Below are 19016 nucleotides of genomic sequence, written 5' to 3'. Positions count from 1 at the left end.
CTGTAGGGTGGGGGACGCAGACTACACCCACGGTATCCCCTGCCTGCCCTTGTATAAAATTTGTGCTCTTTTGTAAATTTGAGCTAGGAGCTCGGGAAAAGTTAAGTGAGGGCTTGAAGCCCACAATCTGTTTATACCACCAATCTTGTCTTTCCTAGACTTGTTTAATGATTACTACTTGTACTTGTAAAATTGTTAAATTTTGTGTTTTAAAAATATAACCTTCAGTTTACGTTTTAAATTCTATTCTTGACATTGTAGTTAGACCTGTTCACCCTGGCACATTCTTTCACCTCTGCAATCCACGGGTAACCCCGGAACAATAATATTAATAAGTTAAATTCTTAAATACTAACTTTATTCAAAATTATTTTTGTACGATGGGATATGTTGAAAATTCTAAAGATTCTTATGTACATGTAGGTATCTCATTAAAATAAGAAAAATTGATTGTTTTGAAGTTATCATACTACTCCTGTGTTTCGATTCAACATCATCAGTCATTTTTATCATCATCCAAGGTCCCATCTTCTCGTCTCCTGCGGAATTACATTCTACATCACCTCATTCTCATATCAATGAAAAATAAAATATAATTCTTCGGGAATATAACCTAAGAGTTGTTGAATTCTTTTGAAATATTAAATCTTAATGTGTTACTACGTTCCATCAAAATATCAAACCTTTACATAATATTGTGTTTTACATATGTACATAATTACTGTATTATAAAAATAAAATGAAGTGCTTCTTTTTTATTTTCGTCTGATCATTGTTTCATGTTGTTCAGTATCTTTTTCGTTAATAAACGTAAGCGGAGTAAGCAATGTTTCACATCTGTAGCTTTCAATTGCTACCTAAGCTAATACATCAATAAACATAATATATATAATCATACTTGGACATATTCAAAATATTCTGTAAGAAATACACAAGAATTCTTCAATAAAATCTCAACAAGTTCGTGAGTAGGTTATATTAAGGTCGTAATGCACGTAAATTCGATCATATGGTTACTAATAGTCAAGGAATGCCTTAGATGAAACTTCCGAACTTGTAGATAGCAATAACATAACACTATGAAGACACTACCATCAATGGTTTGCTATTTCAACTTAAATCAGTTTAAATATTAAGAGACAGGTCAAATTCTCTGTGAAAATGCCATCATTATTCTTTACTAGCTGATGTACCCGTGCTTCGCTACGGGATTCTCAGAAAGACTGACTTTGTGGTTTTCCTAACCTGAAATCAACACAGGTCATTACAAAAACGTAAGTATGAATGTAGCGATTAAAAGCAATGCTATCATATAAAATACTCGATCAAATGGAAAGCCACACATTTTATCACTTTTAACGAACAATGCTGCGGTTAGATTGCGGTGGCAAAGTTCCAGAGCTGGGATGACCAGGCCACAGTAGCCCAAATGCTATGATGATCCAGTGTGTTACGTACCAGTAGTATCAGAAAATTTATAAAGCAGGGGAATGGCATGCTAAAGAAGAAAGTTATCTAACTCCCCAGCTACTTCCCATCAATATTCAGGCAGGCTTTTACACTCTGTACGAATGGGCGAGTTGACCGTGTGGTTAGCGGTGCACAGCTGTGAGCTTGCATCCGAGAGATAGTGGATTCGAACCCCATTGTCGGCAGCGCTGAAGATGGTATTCCGTGGTTTCCCCACTTTCACACCAGTCAAATGCTGGGCCTGTACCTTAATTAAGGCCTAAGGCACTCCTAGCCCTTTCCTATCCCATCGTCGCCATAAAACCTATATATGTCGGTGCGACGTAAATCAAATAAAAATACTCTGTACGCAGCAGTAATCCTATCTACCGGAGATGAGGGGCAACAGAAGACACAAAGCACATCACGACAAACAATGGTCAATGTAATGTTATTGTTGATCAATGTTATGAGCTTTCTATATTGTAGGCCTTCACATTTAGTTTTCTTTCGACTCTGTGATTTGTAAAATATTTTATACCATAAACTGTAGTTTCTTATTCTCCGACTTTACACACCGATTTTCATTAAATACTGTTTACCCATTTTCTCGTTACTCTGCACAGATATGGACTTCATGAATATCTTTGTGATCATAGCCAGTACGGTAACAATGTATAAGACATGAATAATAGGAAATTTAATACTATATAACCCTTGTTATGTAGGATTCATCGATTACACCTCTAATAAGAAATATTTGAGAATTGAATTTTAGGCCTTCCCCTAAACTACCATTTCACTCAGCATGAATAAAATAATTTACAGCCTAGACTATAGCGACTTATTTCTTGACTTTGCATACCGATTTTCATCAAGATAGGACTACTAATAACAACAATATTTGAGAATTATATTTTAGACCTTCCCCTAAACTACCATTTTTCTCAGCGTGAATACAATTATTGATACCCTAGATTGTAGCAACTTATTCCCCAACTTTGCACACCCATTTTCTTTAAAATACGACCACTCATAACATAAATAGTTGAGAATTCAATTTTAGGCCTTCCCTTAAACTACCATTTTACTCAGCGTGAGTAAAATGATTTATAGCCTAGATTGTAGAGGCTCATCCCCCGACTTCACATACCGATTTTCATTAGACCACTAATAACATAAATAGTTGAGAATTCAATTTTAGGCCTTCCCCTAAACTACCATTTCACTCAGCGTGAGTAAAATGATTTATAGCCTAGATTGTAGAGGCTCATCCGCCGACTTCACATACCGATTTTCATTAAATTATCTTCAACCGTCTTCTCGTGATGTGTGTACATACATACAGACAGACAGACAGACAGACAGACAGACAGACAGAAATTACGGAAAAGTAAAAAGTGAATTTTCTTGTTACTATGGACATGACCGATACAGAAATACCATTATTTTCAAATTCTGAGCAATGTACAGACAAAACTCTTATTTTATATATATAGACTATAGGTTATCTGGAGTTATTTTTGATGATCATACTTTATTATTAACCTGCAAGTTCACTAACCAAGTGTCATCAACTCATATAATAAGTCAAGCCATATAACATGTCGCTATCAGCGTCAAATATACCCTGATCTGAAACTGCGTTACATAAACTAACATCAGTTAGCCTTACGTAGAATTCCTTCCTTTTTCGTCGTCGTATCTGTCATAATTCCACACCTAGCATATCAGCAAATATATATTACTCATAACATTCACACTTCTTACGTCATATTTCCGTCGTGCATGACCTCAACGCAAATAAAAACATCATTATATCTGTTTAAAGTAACGCTCAATTCAAAAGATTCTCTATCTTATCACAATTTATGTTATGTGGATAAACAACTACCCTTCATATCGATATGCATTTCTGTCACAGGTGAACAATATAGTGGAAGTGGAAAGTGTTTTTGAAGACTTGATTTGTAAAGTGTGATATAACGTTTTATTTGTAATGACCTAACCTGTACTGTGTAATATTTGTAAATAGTAGATTTCTATTCTGTACTTACTGGAAGTATCTAGAAGATTGTTGAACAGGGTGTGTACCTTTTGTGGGTTATGTTTTCTAGAAGGAATTTTCTAACTATTCTGGAAATGGAAGATTCGGGAAGGTGTGTATTCGAGAATGTTAGTTAAAGTTCGCGACGGAAGTAGGAATTGTGATTGGTGAACCTAGGAGGGGATGGGCGGACTCATGCATTCTGATTGGCTACTCCAAGGCCAGAGTTTTCCTATATATAGTGAGCGAGGCTGCGTTTGCGAGAATTCGGTCTTGTCTTGGCCTGATCTGCCTTTAGTCTGTGTTGGTCTGCGTCGTATGCAACGCCTCGCTTCCGGAATGGGGTACCCTCGGGTAAGCACTCTCACTTTCCGTTCCGGTTAAAATTTCCGTAATGTTCGGTTGCTATTTCATATAGGAGTCTGCCCTAGCCTAACCGAGATTCGCCAAATTAATTATTTACGACGCCTTAGCTTTTCTGCTGGGGTTTCGCTGTTTGTTTTCGAGGCATTCCCATTTCTTATTTCACTAAATATGTAGATTGAGATTTACTACATTTACCTTGGGGTTTGCCTCTTGTAGTTCAGTGTCACTTGATATACGCTAGAGTTTAGGAGAGTACATTCACTTCACTATCAATTGTAGTTGTTTTTACGTTGCTTTTAACCTACTAACTTGCATTGTACTACTGGATTTGTAACTAGCTGTATAGTTGGTTTGAAGTTTGAAACTCGTAGTGAAGCCCATTATCAAAGAACCTTTAAGATATGTGTATCACGGAGCTTATAGTTCGTAAGTTGTAATTTGGTGGATTTTGTTCGGAATGTATTTGTAAAATTTCACTTGTAAATAATATTTGTCAATTTAAAGATCACGGCGATTTATTTCAGAATCTGCAATCTAAGCCATGTCAATGCCCTCGGTAGGTCCTGCCTGTTCCCACTTTCCTGGTTTATTATCCACTACCGAGCTCGATAGCTGAAGTCGTGTAAGTGCGGCCAGTATCCAGTACTCGGGAGATAGTGGGTTCGAGCCCCACTGTCGGCAGCCCTGAATATGGTTTTCCGTGGTTTCCCATTTTCACACCAGGCAAATGCCGGGGCTGTACCTTAATTAAGGCCACGGCTGCTTCCTTCCACTTCCTAGATCTTTCCTATCCCATGGTCGCCATAAGACATATCTGTGTCAGTGCGACGTAAAACAAATAGCAAAAAAAAAAAGAAAATTATTATCCACTAGTTGGCCCTACTGATATTTCGTATTATGTTGTTGATGGCTGAGATCTGCGCAGGCCAGCTGATGTTTCTCTCAGTGTTTAGTGTTTTCTGATAATGTGTAGTTGCTCTTACTTCCCTCCTTTTTTGTGTTTAGTACTTGTTTTGTGTAACCACCGTAGTTAAGGTTACAATTTCTTTTATCAAAGTACGAACATATTAAGCCTATATCTACTTACATTTGGCAATCATTTGATGTTTTATATGGTCTTGATAACCTGCAATTCAACATGGTTCACTTTCTCATTTCAATTATTTCAGATCACATTATGCATGGTATAATTCTTTGAAAGAAAGCTGAACATTGCTATCAAAGCACTCCACTGGCGAGTATTATCTTTCCTACCCATGAGAGTGTTTATAAGTTTTGGAAAACTACCTAAATCCATTAGTTAAACGTCACTATTAGTACATTCGCGTTGAAACTACATATAGGAATCTCCTCTCGAAGATATATCAACCTAGCTTTTATACAGACACCATCAACAACTTACTACTAAATAAAATACACATATATATAGTTAAATTTTGAAAAGAAAAAAGAAACTTTGTGAAACTTAACTTAATCTGCCTGTGTTTCTGGACTGGGACAGCTGGTCTCTCATTCTCCTACATGGATGGTCATCTCCAGGTTACCGCTGTATCACGTCCGGGCTGTGGTCTCAAGCCTCGGGTCCGTAGGAATAGCTGGTGAGTTACCGCCAGATGTCAATCCCATCTCCAGTTTAGTTGGTCTTTATGTAGCTCTCGAAAACATGCATAAGAAACACATTTAAAATCATGATTAGTTTCATAATCTTGCTATTTACAGATCTTGTTTGAATTGTGCCTATGTTGAGCAAAGTAAATTATGACGTTGCACACGTCTATATTTCAATTTGAATGGCATTAAAGTTATCTTCAATACTGACTTGTTTTATAATTAGGTACTTTAGATTAGCGATTTTCAATGTTTCCACTAATAAATCTTTGATGCTCTCTAGTTCAATTCCAATCTGCGCTCAACTATTCACTTTATCTTTTCTTTGGTTATTCCGCTCGGGATTTCTATTATGTTTACGAGAAATATATAGTTCTATCTTTATATTACAACTTTTTTCACAATAATTTAGGAAATATCCCTTTTAAATCTGCAGTTTTTCTTGCATACGAATCCAATCGTAAATCTTTTTCTGGCAACTCAATGCAATGTTCCCCTGTTCCTACTGTTGGTTTCAACAATTTAAAGTCACTGCATTGCTAAATCGCGGCCACTTGGATTCCGTTGGTCTGTACTTTCTTACTTCATATTTACGACCTGTTTGATTCCACATGTCTGTATGTTAAAATCCGTATTTTCTGCCGCATGATTTCTGCCACTTTATCGTTATTCATGGCAAAATAACGATTTCAACACCTCGTTTCAAAATAATCAGGGGCAATGAAATGGTACATTTTCTATAAAAAATGAAATAAGTGAAGAAGTTGATGAGATTATTCCTGAGGAAGTAAAAGACTCGTATGCATTTCAAAAGAAAATAGCCTCCAAGAATATGTTTTTGAGTAACATTTGCCTTATGTATCCTTTTTTTTTTTACGTACCCATCTCATATTAAACATAAGGAACTTCATATTTCTTATCCGTATTGAACTGAGTTTACAATTGGATTAGAATCTAGCAGGTTCCACCTTTTCAATACAAAATACAATGTTGTTGGATGGTATTTACATTTATTTTATTACAGAACATGTTTTGGTGTTTCATTTTGACACCATCATAGAATGTGAAAAAAACTTGGCGATATAAACAATGAACAACAACATATTGCTGAACTTGACTCCTTAAAAACTAACTTATGCTACGTTTGAAAGGCTATATTGAAACAGACGTGCCAACTATTACGGATTGTCCGTAATTATTACAGATTTCACCTCAGGATTACGGAATTATGGTCAAAGGGGAAATTATTACGGAATAGCTGACATTATCTTGAAAAAATAACACTACCCAGCATGATTTTTGCGCCAAAGCATCTAATAAGTGATTTTAACTAAATAAGGTCTCCTGATTTCAGAAATGTCATTGGTTCTATTGTAACACATCTAGTTTTCAAGTTATTTGCCATTTATTCTCTGAAAATGTGTCATTGCGGCACAGTGCTGCTTTGTGAAAACAACGAATCTGCTGTTTGTGGATTCCTACAAGAGGAGCTTATAGACTGTACTACTTCATAACGGAAACATTCTAGCTTCGATTCCTGTGGCACATTCGGTTTCACTATAAGAAAATTACAATATATCACAACACAAACTGTTTTAGATAAAATCAAGTATCATGAGCACCGGTGGGATGTGTGTAGTGACTTGAAGGTGTGTGGTATTATATTAGGACAACAAGCAGGCTACACTAAATTCCCTTGTTATTTATGTGAATGGGACAGCAGAGCTAGGGACAAACACTGGTCTATACCTTCCTGGACCAAGAGAGGTTTTGACACTTGGTGTGAAAAATGTAACCAACTATATGACAACAATGCTAAACACACAGATTTTAAATCTAATTCAACAATGGAACATTTTCTTTTTATAAACTATAACAATTCTTGGGAATTTACATATCATGGATCACCAAGGAGGGGCAAAATTTACCACCAAGAAGAGAAAATAAATATAGAGAGAGTGTATGTTAAAAAAGAGGAAATATTGCCATTGATGCTTTCATGGCCTGTACTTATAACACGATATAGGCTTTTGGGCTTATGCTGTGTCAAGAAAAAGTTATATTCAATAGTTTTCTGGTTACTAGGAGGGAAGATTTAGTTTGGCAATGTATGTTTAATAAGTTTGTGAAAATGATTAGATTCTATGAAGAATCTTTACAAGAGTATAACATTAGGGAGGAGTTAGAAGCTGATTTGCCTGAAGACTTTAAAAATGAAAGTGAAGATGAGGTAGATTCTTTTGAGAACATTGAAAGCTCGCTAGATTGAAGTGACGACGAAAGCACTACAAATGGAGTACGGTGAAACCTCGATTATCCGTTCTCCGAAACTACGTTTTCCCGTGTTATTCGTTCAAATTGCGTTATCCCGTGAACATCCCATTTAAAACGTATTAAAAATCCCGCGTTATCCGTTCCTCGAAGAAACTATTTCCCGCATCAACCGTCCAGAAATTTCAGTCCCGTCAACGCTACATCCTCGATCAAACGTTTTTCAAGATTTCGAGAACGGACAGCTACGTCGAAACCATTGATCTTCACGTTAACGTCCCGTCGCTCTGGTAATTAGAGCAAGAACTGGGAAAGCGATTGGCGATGAAGTTCCTTAAGGAACCATCTTCGCATCACATGCAGCTGGTGATATTCAGAGAAACCACAAAAATCCTAAGGCTGCAACAGTTAGGAGAAAGGGCGCATTCTGACAGCTCTACTTGATAAAGGAACAAGTTTTGTCAGATGTTCATACTTGTAAGAAAAATCTACAATATGTCCATGATTAGATGTTTATTACTGATTTTTTACGTTTGTATCGTCAAACGTATTTTCACCGCTCCTCTCAGGGCATTAGTCACTGGACTTTCAGACAGGAATCGAACTTGTGAGTCTAGCGTATTCTAATTTGGTCGGCTATCTTGCGCGATCATACTTACAGAACATTCTATACCAGGTTAACAGTGAAGGCCTCCGCCAACTTGCGCTTTGTTAAGAGCTTTCTGTTGAATGTTTCTTTCAGTTGGATGTGTTACTAGCTGGTGAAAACCAACAATTTACACAGTAGAGTTTCGGTTTGCTTATACAGTACAGAATTGAAATGGCGCGACCTGTAAAGCACGTGAAAACCCTGCAAGAAAAACTTCAGATTATAGAGGAAGTTGACATCGCAAAACGTTTAGTCTTACCTGCTTCGACACTGAATACAATAATAGGGAACAAACAAGAGATACGTGAACAATTAAAAAAATATGGATCCTCCGGAAATAATAGAAAAACGGGGAAGGAATCGTGATATTCCAAAATGAAAGCAGTCCTCTTTTCTTGGTATCAGCAAGCTCGGGTGTCGAGAATTCCTGTGGATGGCAACGCTTTGTGCGTAAAAGCTTGAAGCATCGCAGCAAAAGTGGGTGTCAAAAATTTTTCTGCTTCGAATAGATGAATTTCCCGATTTAAGGAGCGCCACGGGCTAGTGTATAAAAAGCTTGCCGGCGAGAGTGCTGCAGTTGACGGTTCGGCTGTGGAAAATTGGGGGGAAAATCTCCCAGGGCTGCTTGATGGATACGAACCGAAGAACATCTATAACGCGGGTGAAACCGGCCTATTTTTCAACTGTGTATCGGATCGCACGCTAGCTCTTAAAGGAGAATCTTGTCATGGAGGCAAAAATGCGAAGGACCGCATAACTGTTTTGTTGTGCTGTAACAGTGACAGATCAGACAAACGTATCCCTATTGTTATAGGCAAAGCAGCGAAACCGAGGTGCTTTAAGAGTGTGAAGAAGTTACCAGTGCGATACTATGCGAACGGTAAAGCCTGGATGACCATGGACATTTTTTTGAATTTTCTTCATGGACTGGATGCTTTTATGGGTGCTCAAGCGAGAAAAATAGTTTCATTTATAAATAACTGTGCCGCCCACCCGCAGGAACTTTCTTTCTTACAAAATGTGAATGTTATTTTCTATCCCCCGAACTGTACCAGTGTCCTCCAGCCTCTGGATGCGGGGGTGATAAAGTGCTTTAAAGGGTACTACCGCAAGCAGCTGGTGCAAAGGGCTATGTGTATGTTGGACGCATGGAAAGAAGTGAAGACGAAGTTCAGAATTCTACAGGCAATCCACTTTGTTTTGTCAGCATGGTTCCGTGTTTCGCCCTCCACCATTCAAAATTGTCTTCATAAATGTGGCTTTGGCGAAAGCAGAGACACGAATGACACCAACACCGGCAGTGAAGAACAACTTATCAGCGAGGAATGGAAGAAGCTCACGTTGAGAGATGTTAACTTCGAGACGTACGCTACAGTTTATAGTGAGCTCTCCATTTGTGGTGTAAAGAGTATAGAACAGCTGTGTGATGATGCTACTGCCACGGCGAGTGCAAGCGCCGTGCATGAGATCGCGAGCGAGGGGGGAAGACGAAGATGAAATTGAACCCCTGCCAACGTTTGCAAAAGCATTAGCCGCCTTCGACAAAATTCGCGACTACATTACTGCGTATGACACAGACAGCAGGGAAGTACAGAACGTTTTAAATATTGAGGGAGCACTGTATCATGTTAAGGCACGACAAAACAAAAAGCAGCTGATGATTAAAGACTTTTTCACTACAAAGTGACTACTGTATTCTGTGACTGAAGAGATGACAATTTAAGTGTGGTTTTTTTGTGTGCGTGCGTGCATAACCTATATGTGTGCGATGTGACACTTTATTTTTGTGAGTGTGAGTCTGTTTCATTATGATATCCTCTGGGATTTAATGTATTTTGGTATCATTTTTGTATTTGTGCGTTGTGATTAGCCTACTTGATTATGTGACTGGACCTATTACAACCTATGCTTATTTACATGTTTTCAGCGATCTTTCTTAACTACCACAGGTAGGTTCATGTGAACTGCACTAGTAATTATGCTTGTCATGCAAGCCACATTTCTCGCCTGTTTATCGGTCAAAAAAATCATTAATGGAAAGTACCGAGACCTAAAACATGGACGAACTCGAAGTTAAATTCCGTGCTGTAAGTTCGTAATACAGCGCGCAAACATCTACTAATAAACGAGTTACATTGTTCTTTTTTTAGGTTATTCAAACAAAGTCTTCTAATTTACATGATCATAGGTTATAAACTTCATGGTTCTGATCCGTATTGAATTGTAATTACTCCGATACACTCTCCTTGCAGCAATAGTGAAATTGGAGTTTCAGATGTGGTTTTAAATTTCTTAGATATTAATTCTGATAACTTAATTAGTAGAATATTTTTCAATGAGTTTGGCTGATGAAAGTTGCTGGCCTGAAGGACGTTTGCATGGGAAAGTGATGTAGTTTCTCGATAAAACTGAATTTAAAATATGAAGTTTTTTAACTAATGTATTTAATACAGGCATTTTTGTACAAATAAAATTATATATATTTCATTACTGTGAAGTACAGTCGAACTGTTGGCGGTTTTAATTCGTTCCCGGATTTTCCATTTTCCCGTATCATACTTCTCCCCCGAGGTCCCTCCAGAAACGGAGATTTGAGGTTTCACTGTAACAAGTTCATCTGGGAAATATGTCACAAAATCGGGAAGGATTTACCTCTCAGAAGCTAAGAAGCAATCCAAACTGTATTTTGCTAATGTTATTTGCCATTCGCAAGGGGTAACACTTGAAGGGAAAAGTACAGACTTCCGTGAATCATTTCAAAAGTTCATCACAGCTGAGTTTGTTGATTGCATACTAAGATGTTCCAATGAGGAGGCACCAAGAAAAGGCATTCCTTCCAATAATGACCATGAACCATATGCTTTCATTGGTCTATTGATACTGATGGGTGTATGTCTTGACAGTGGTATATCATTGACAGACTTGGGGTCAAATTTGTTCGGTACAAGAGTACATCAGGCTGTAATGAGCAAAACCAGAATGTATCAAGTACTTTCTATTCTGAGGTTCAATGATAAGGACACAAGGCAGGAGAGACATGATGCATATCAATTCACACATGTTTTTTTTACATCGCACCAACACAGATAGGTCTTATGGCGACGATGTGATAGGAAAGTGCTAGGAGTGGGAAGGAAGCGGCCATGGGCTTAATTAAGGTACAGCCCCAGCATTTGCCTGGTGTGAAAATGGGAAACCACGGAAAACCATCTTTAGGGCTGCGACAGTGGGGTTCAAACCCATTATCTCCCGGATGCAAGCTCACACTTGTGCGGCCCTAACCACACGGCCAACTCACCCGGTAATTCGCACCTCTTACAGAGGTATTTCAAAATCTAAATAAAACATTTCCAAAATACTTTAGATGTAGCTCTCATCATACCATTGACAAAATTCTGTCACTTTTCAGGAGATATTGCTCATTTAAAGTATTTGTGAGAGAAAAACTGGGCAAATATGGAATCCTTATACAAATGCTGACTGGTGCAATGGAAAGGTATAAAGATGGAGGTTTATGCTGGTAAGGACAACAGACCTGCAGTGGAACGTGGGCCACTTGAAGTTGTGAAAAGACTCGTGCAACCAATATGTAACACTAACCGATTTTATACTTCTGTTGAGTTGGCGGATGTACTTTACGATGACTTCAGATTGACACTGGTCAGGACACTAAAGTCCAATAGAAAAGAAATTCCAGAAGAACTGAAGACCACCAGTGGAAGAGAACTCTACTCATCTAAGTTCGCTTTCACTGATCCGTCAACTGGGAAGCCTCCAGTTGCTCTTTTTCCTGTATTACCAAAGACAAGCCACAGAAAAATCAACTTATGTTATCTACTCAACATAGGAATGCTGAGATAGAAAGAGACACACCGAAAAAGAAAAAGAACCTGTATTACAACTCTACAAAAGGAGGCGTAGACACGATTGACCAAATGGCTAAGGCCTATAGTACCAAACGAGGTACCAGGAGATGGCCAATTTCTGTATTGTATACACTGATAGACATTACAGCTCTAAATTCCTACACTTAATTCATGCAGTGTGTACCGACCTACAATAAGGGTAAAAAAAGGTATTGATTTGGTGAAGCCTTGTGTTGAAATATGTTCCCAAAATCTTCAAGGACTGCATAGGGTATACTTGAAAAGAAATTGGAGAGAAAAAGAAACAAAGCTACACGTGAGCCGGCGAAGAGAGCAAGATGTCATGTTTGCGTTGAGAATGCTCCGGCAGAAAATCGAAGCAAACTGTTACCAAAACGAACATTGTATGAGGAAACTGTGGAAGAACCTGCAAAATTCACGCTGTAATTCAAGCTCAATGCTGTGCAGAGTGATGTTGCGCCATTTTGGATGAGAATTCAAAAGGTCTTGCAGAAAAATAAATGGTTTACAAAGTAAAAACTAGAATTTTTGTGTTATACTGTGTGTGTTGTTTTTGTTATTACTTAGGTTTGAAATAAGTTCAGTAGTTTAAATAACACTAATATTAATAAAATAGCAATATCTTCAATAATCAAGTGCTTGTTTTGTGTAGAAATTCGACGGGCAAATTTGCCCTCGCCCCCACCCCCCTGGTTGCTCTATGTGACCAAAAAAGGTTGATGCTTCTAGGGTTAAAGCTCTTTCATTGTCACTTCGGCACTAATCCAAAGAACAGCTTGTGCACATGTTCACTTCGCAGCTGTCGATCGCCAACTGGCGGTCAGAGCAAAATGCAGCAAACGGCAGTTTGTTGTGTAAACCTGCCACTATATGCATTCAGTAGGCACAGCAAGCTCCCTCTGGCAGCTGGTGCGCTATTTCAAAAGTTCTGTTTCTTTTTGAACACGCCTCATACCCCACCTCCTATCAGAATATGTTGCTTCACTGCACCTAACAAATCAGCCTCGGGGATTACTCTTACATTACTCCAGATGTTCATGAAGTTCAATAGAACAAGCTCTACTCCTAGAGGATGAAATTTAGGCTTTACACAAAATCCACAGACTGGTTGGAACACATTACTCATAATATTTGAGCTCAGTCATAATCATTGTCTCACAGGACATGTATAAAAACTGTCTCCCGTCTAAACATTACTGGATATGACTTTAAACATTATTTTATGAAAGGGATCAAGTAATGGTGTTAAGCAGGTCTTTCAAGTTGATGCCTACAGATGTCCTGGATGTCTGGCGATGCCTGGCTGGGAATCGAACCCAGGACCCCTGGCCAGTATTCTAACCAGTAGGCTTGAAAATATATACACAACTGATATGACATAAACAGCTATTCATTACAAATAAAATATGTTACAAGAATAAATATTGTGACAGACTTTATTGCAACATTTCTAACACAGGTTACATTTAATTAGTCGGTTCTCTCCATGGGCGTAGCCCACCGAATACCATTACTGTTGGGTCATCCGTTCTTAACAGTGGAGTACAAACGTTGGGTACATTTGTAGGTTAAAATTTTACACTGAAATGTGATACAATAACTATTTAAACATCAAAACACTTTGATGGACACAGGTATCACCTCACATGAGAACACATTATTGGTTTGAAAACTTTTCTTGTATTAAAATAGTTCACAAAAACTTTAATTCCTTTGCGGCTGACTTGAGAGGCAAATAACTTTCACAAGGCTACCATTGATTGCTAAGAAAATTTCTTACTGCTGCAAACACACAAAAGTGTATCTCCAAAAGATAATACTCAACTGCTGGTCTAATTATACTGTCTCGCTGGGCAGCTACACAAACCTGACTAGTACTATAATCAGGGCTCTAAAGGCTGTGGACAGACAAGCTCTAATACTTGGTCATTAAACAAAGTAAAGAATCTTAGAATACACTATACAACAAATACTTTTGAGTTCCTCGCATGTGCTGTTTAATAAAGACTGTGTCCAACATCTGAACAACTAAAAATATGACAGAGTCCTGGAAATGGGTTAACTTTCATTCAGAGTTTATATCACAGCTTGCGGATTCAACGGAAGATAGGTGTCATTTCCTCATGTGCTTTGTGCTAATGGCACTATAAGTGAGCTTGTAAACAAATGGAGATCTTCGACTTGACACTCAAAACCTGTTCACAGAACTCATAATTTTTATATCACATGGTGTCACAAAAATTCTTCATCCTGTTGACACTTATCAATATTAAGTTCTTAATGAAGTTTAAATTATAAAAATTCTGAAAGTGTCATCAAAACTATTTTCTCTCCCCCTCTTTGAAAATGTCCACAGGTGTCCTATACCTGGCTTGGTGGACACTAAAATCCTGTGTGATGGATCATGAAATTAAAGCGATAAAGAAATGTTTTATATTTCTAGCTGGTAATTTATATGAATGCATTTTTTAATTTCTACGGTTGTAATTTTTATTATTTCCAATTAAATAGTACAGCACTCTTTCTGGGAAAAGATAGTGTCCAGCTGCAGACAAATGCACATCACAAATGCCGCCATTGGCTTTAACCCATGCAAGGAGAACACAATCACAGATTATTTTGATAGTCCGCAGCCATGTTCAAATTTGTTGTCTCTCTTACAAATTCAGAGTTATTTGGAGTGATGACATCTGCTCTTGCTTGCACATCATAGACAAATGGGTGCACTGAAAATATATGGATATTGTCTTTGGCTTCTCTTTGTGTTGTTCCCTCTTTCCTCACTGATCTTCCATTGTATCATACTGTGTGTTGCTTTTCGTGTTCCTATCTTTCTGTATATGACACTAGAAATTTTGTTTGTAAATTACTATTAAGGCTTTGTATTTTCAGAGAAACTCTCCACTACCACAAAGAACGAAAAGAAAGAAAAAAAGCAGGTGGAACTAAACTTCACAGACACAGAGGATATACCCAAGTTGTTTATAAAAGGCAGGTCGCTAGTACTGTCCAAACAAACCATGGAGAAAACATGGAGTGCTTCAAAAATTACCAATCCTTTGGATGAACACTATGATATCAGTAACCTCACAAGGTAAACAGTATCTGCAGTAATCTGGAGCAGAACAGTTTTATTTATAGTATATTTGTATTTGATTTTTCATTTGTAATCTACTTATCGTTCTAATATACAATTTGCTACTTGACTGTTAAAACCTGAAAGAGAAGTGATAAATTTAAAAACTGCCTTCTGATGTGGATTGTATGGTGTGAAAAAATATTAGTCAACTATGAAGAAATTTTGGAATTTCATACTGTTTCCAGCTGTGCTTGTGATTTCATGTGTTTTCAGCATGTCTTCACATGATGGATGACAGCTTTCCTTATTGTTACAGCCTTATTGGACCACGTTTATATAGGTTTCCAACCATGGTTATGTATCCTTGCCCACTTGTCCTTCATTCTCAATATGAGCATTTCTTCTGTCCTCTGACCAGGGAACTCATTTTGCTGGTTTGACCTCAAATTCAGGTACCCTCCAATCCTGGATCTGACACCTGGATGACAGCTATTATATAAAAAATAAGATATTAAATATTTAAAATTGTTCTGTTTGTAATAGAAGATAGCTACTTCTGTTACTACTACTATTACTTACAGAGTACTATTAATTGTTCATCTCCATCAAATACCATATTTATGCGAATAATCCCTGCACCCTAATTTTAGGAAGGATCATTTTGAAAAAGATGAAATGAACTAAAATTCCTTCCATCGAAGGAGAGAAGTAGGCATAAATAAACATATCATATCACTCTACGAGGTCCACGTTGTCTTTATGCAAATATGAACGTGTAAATTTACAGATATAGCTGGTTTGCCTGAACATACTTGAGATGATAAAAATACATTATCACTGCTATAAAATACACTGACTTAGCAAATGTCATGGGATAGTCAACTAATAGTGTGTGGGGGCCTCCTCTGTCCCTGCAAACTGCAGTGAGACGCCGTGGAAGTGAGGCGACAAGTCCCTGGTAGTCCTCTGGACGCAGCTGACACCAAATCATTGGCAAATCATTTGCAGACTGGCCGCCAATGCTGGTCTGTTCGTGGATGCAGGACCCATGGCACGAAGCCTGCGTTCCAGGACATCCCAGATATGCTCGATAGGGTTCATATTTGAGCTCCTGGGTGGCCATGGCAGTCGTGTGACCCCCGCTGCAAGTTCTTGGAACCATTCCTAGGCGATGTGGCAGCGCGTTATAATCTTGAAACACCGCAGAACCGTCTGGGCACTGGAAGGCCAAAAAATGGGTGGAGATGGTCTCCGAGCAGCTCAACATACCGTGTACCATTCAAAGTCTCTTCCAGAACAAATAGGGAGCCCATTCCATACCAGGAAAATGCACCCCTACCATAACAGAGACACCAGCGCCCTGGTCAATACCTTCGAGGCAGGCGGGATCCATCGCTTCATGTGGTCTGCATCATACATGGTGTCTCCCATCGGCATGGTGCAGTTGAAATCGTGATTCATCCGACCATATCACGTTACGCCATTGTTCCAGTGTACATCCCTGGTGACTGGCGACAAATGTGCGTCGTTGTGCCCAATGACGTTGGCTTAACAGTGCCACCCGTGTGCGTACCCGGCGTAGTTTTGACAGAAATTATTGTAGACAACCTCTTATTTTTCAGCATTTGAGGACACTTTTATTCTTTGTCCCGCGTAGTAGGGAAAATAATAGTACTCCACCAGCGGTAAAAATTCATATAACCACATATCAGCTGAGAATTGTAGTGTAGATACGGTATATAGAGATAGTACCATATCCTACCTGCTATATTCATGTATATCTTCCATGTGTATGTATTAGAGCATAGTTCTAATAATAATCTGTCGAAGCATTTAGTTTTGTTGGGAATCTTTGAGTATGGTAGTTCTTGCAAATTTCAAACTTCCAATTTTCATTTCTGTTTGTGCTTGATATGTCTATGTCTAAACATAGCTTAATGTTATTGTAGTGTACTGTACAGTAGTATACGAGTAATATGTTATTAGAATTTAGCGTGCTTATTTTATTATTGTAAACTATTTGTGTAGTGAAGTAGAGGTATCCATAGAAACTCTTGTACTAAAATTCTGTTGCTGTAAGTAGGATAGGCAGTTTAGAATTGTGTAATTCTTATGTATTCCCTTCAATATTCAGTAATCAACAGCAGTTTTTATCGTGTTAGGGTGTTGTAGGATAAAAATAGATTATGACTAAGTAGTATTGTAGTGTAGTCTTATATTAATTACCTTATTGTCGTGTGATCTTTGAGTACTATCCCAGACAATATTTCCCGCCCTTTATTTTTGTTTTTTGGCACATAAGTTTTATAATTTTTCCTTTATTTTCATATTTCCGTAAGAATGGCTAAGGAGTGCAAGAGTAGGAATTGTGGATGTGGCGAGTATGAGGGAAGAGTTGGAGAGTTTGAGGGAAATAATTAGGATTCTCACAGAAGAGAGGAAGGAAGATAGCCTCCCTCAAACAATGTACAGGTTAAAGTAGGTGTAAAAGACGGAGTGAAAAGAAAGGGGGGGGAATTAGACAGGTGGTCTAATGTTCTAAGGGGAAGGATATTGTAGGCTAAGGGCTCAATTCAGGACAGGTGTCTGTGAGAAATTGGTACAAGTCACTCCAGGTAGAACAACAGAGGGAAGATGAGGGACAGGGAACTGTTGCTGAGATGTGTGGAAGTAGGAGGATGGGAAAAGGCAAGAAAGGGAAATGTAAAGTAGAAGATAGGAAAAGACAGGTGGAACATGGTCATGGGAAGGAGAAAACAGAGGAGGAAGTAGCTTCTGCAGCTATCAGGAAAGATAGGGTTGACTAGGAAGGAAGGGGATCAAATGAGGTGGGTAGTGTTGAGGCTCTGGTCATCAGTGATTCCATGGTTAACATGTAGGGAAAGTGTGTGGAGGAAAGGGAACCAGGGTAGAGTGTTATCCAGGAATTAGGTTGAGGCAGATGTTGAGGAAAGTAGAAGAGAAGGAGAAGGTTAAGGTGGGAGTGTTTCACGTTGGTACCAAAAACGTAAGGCAAGCTGGTATAAGTACCAACATAGTTGGAGATGTGTGGGATCTGGTAAATGCAGCACGGGTTAAGCTTAAGGAAGCGGAGATTGTTATCAGCGGAATACTGTGTAGGAGGGATACTGACTGGAGGGTGATTGGGGATTTAAATGAGACTATGTGGGAAACTGGGAGTGAAATTTCTAGATTCTAATGGGTGGGTAGGTGATAGGGATCTGCGCTCAGGTGGACTTCACTTCAACTGCAGTGGTACGTGTAAGTTAGGAAATTTGTTTGGAAGGGTAATAGGGAGGTACATTCAGGGAAATGGGGTGGCCTAGGGAGCGATAATAAGGGAATAGGGAACTGGAAATCAAGTAGGGATGACATAAAAATGTTAGTGTTGAACTATAGAAGTATTGTAAAGAAAGGAATTTTAAGAGAAGTTGAATCCTGGCTGAGAAATGATATAATGGATGCAGAAATCACTGACAGAACTGGAATGTGTATCATAGAGATAGGATAGGAATGGTGGGAGGGCGAGTATTCATTCTGTGAAAGAAGAATTTGTAAGCTACGAAAAAGTAAAAGATGACAAACATGAAATTCTAGGTGTAAGGCTCATTTCTAGAGATAATAGGCAACTTGATATCTTTACAGTGTACAGACCGGGAA

General features: G+C 38.4%; 1 protein-coding gene across 1 annotated transcript in view; it reads left to right on the top strand.

Moving 5' to 3' along the window:
- LOC136876476 (condensin complex subunit 2) overlaps positions 1-19016 on the top strand; it is a 184202-nt gene that overhangs the window by 100580 nt on the left and 64606 nt on the right. The window contains exon 7 of the mRNA XM_067150472.2: positions 15170-15371. Within this exon, the coding sequence (XP_067006573.2) occupies positions 15170-15371 (202 nt within the window). The remainder of the gene's footprint in view (positions 1-15169; positions 15372-19016) is intronic.

Source organism: Anabrus simplex, chromosome 1 (assembly GCF_040414725.1).
Source record: "Anabrus simplex isolate iqAnaSimp1 chromosome 1, ASM4041472v1, whole genome shotgun sequence".
Lineage (NCBI taxonomy): Eukaryota > Metazoa > Arthropoda > Insecta > Orthoptera > Tettigoniidae > Anabrus > Anabrus simplex.
Note: the sequence above shows the minus strand (reverse complement) of the source record. Positions and strands in the feature narration are given on the sequence as shown.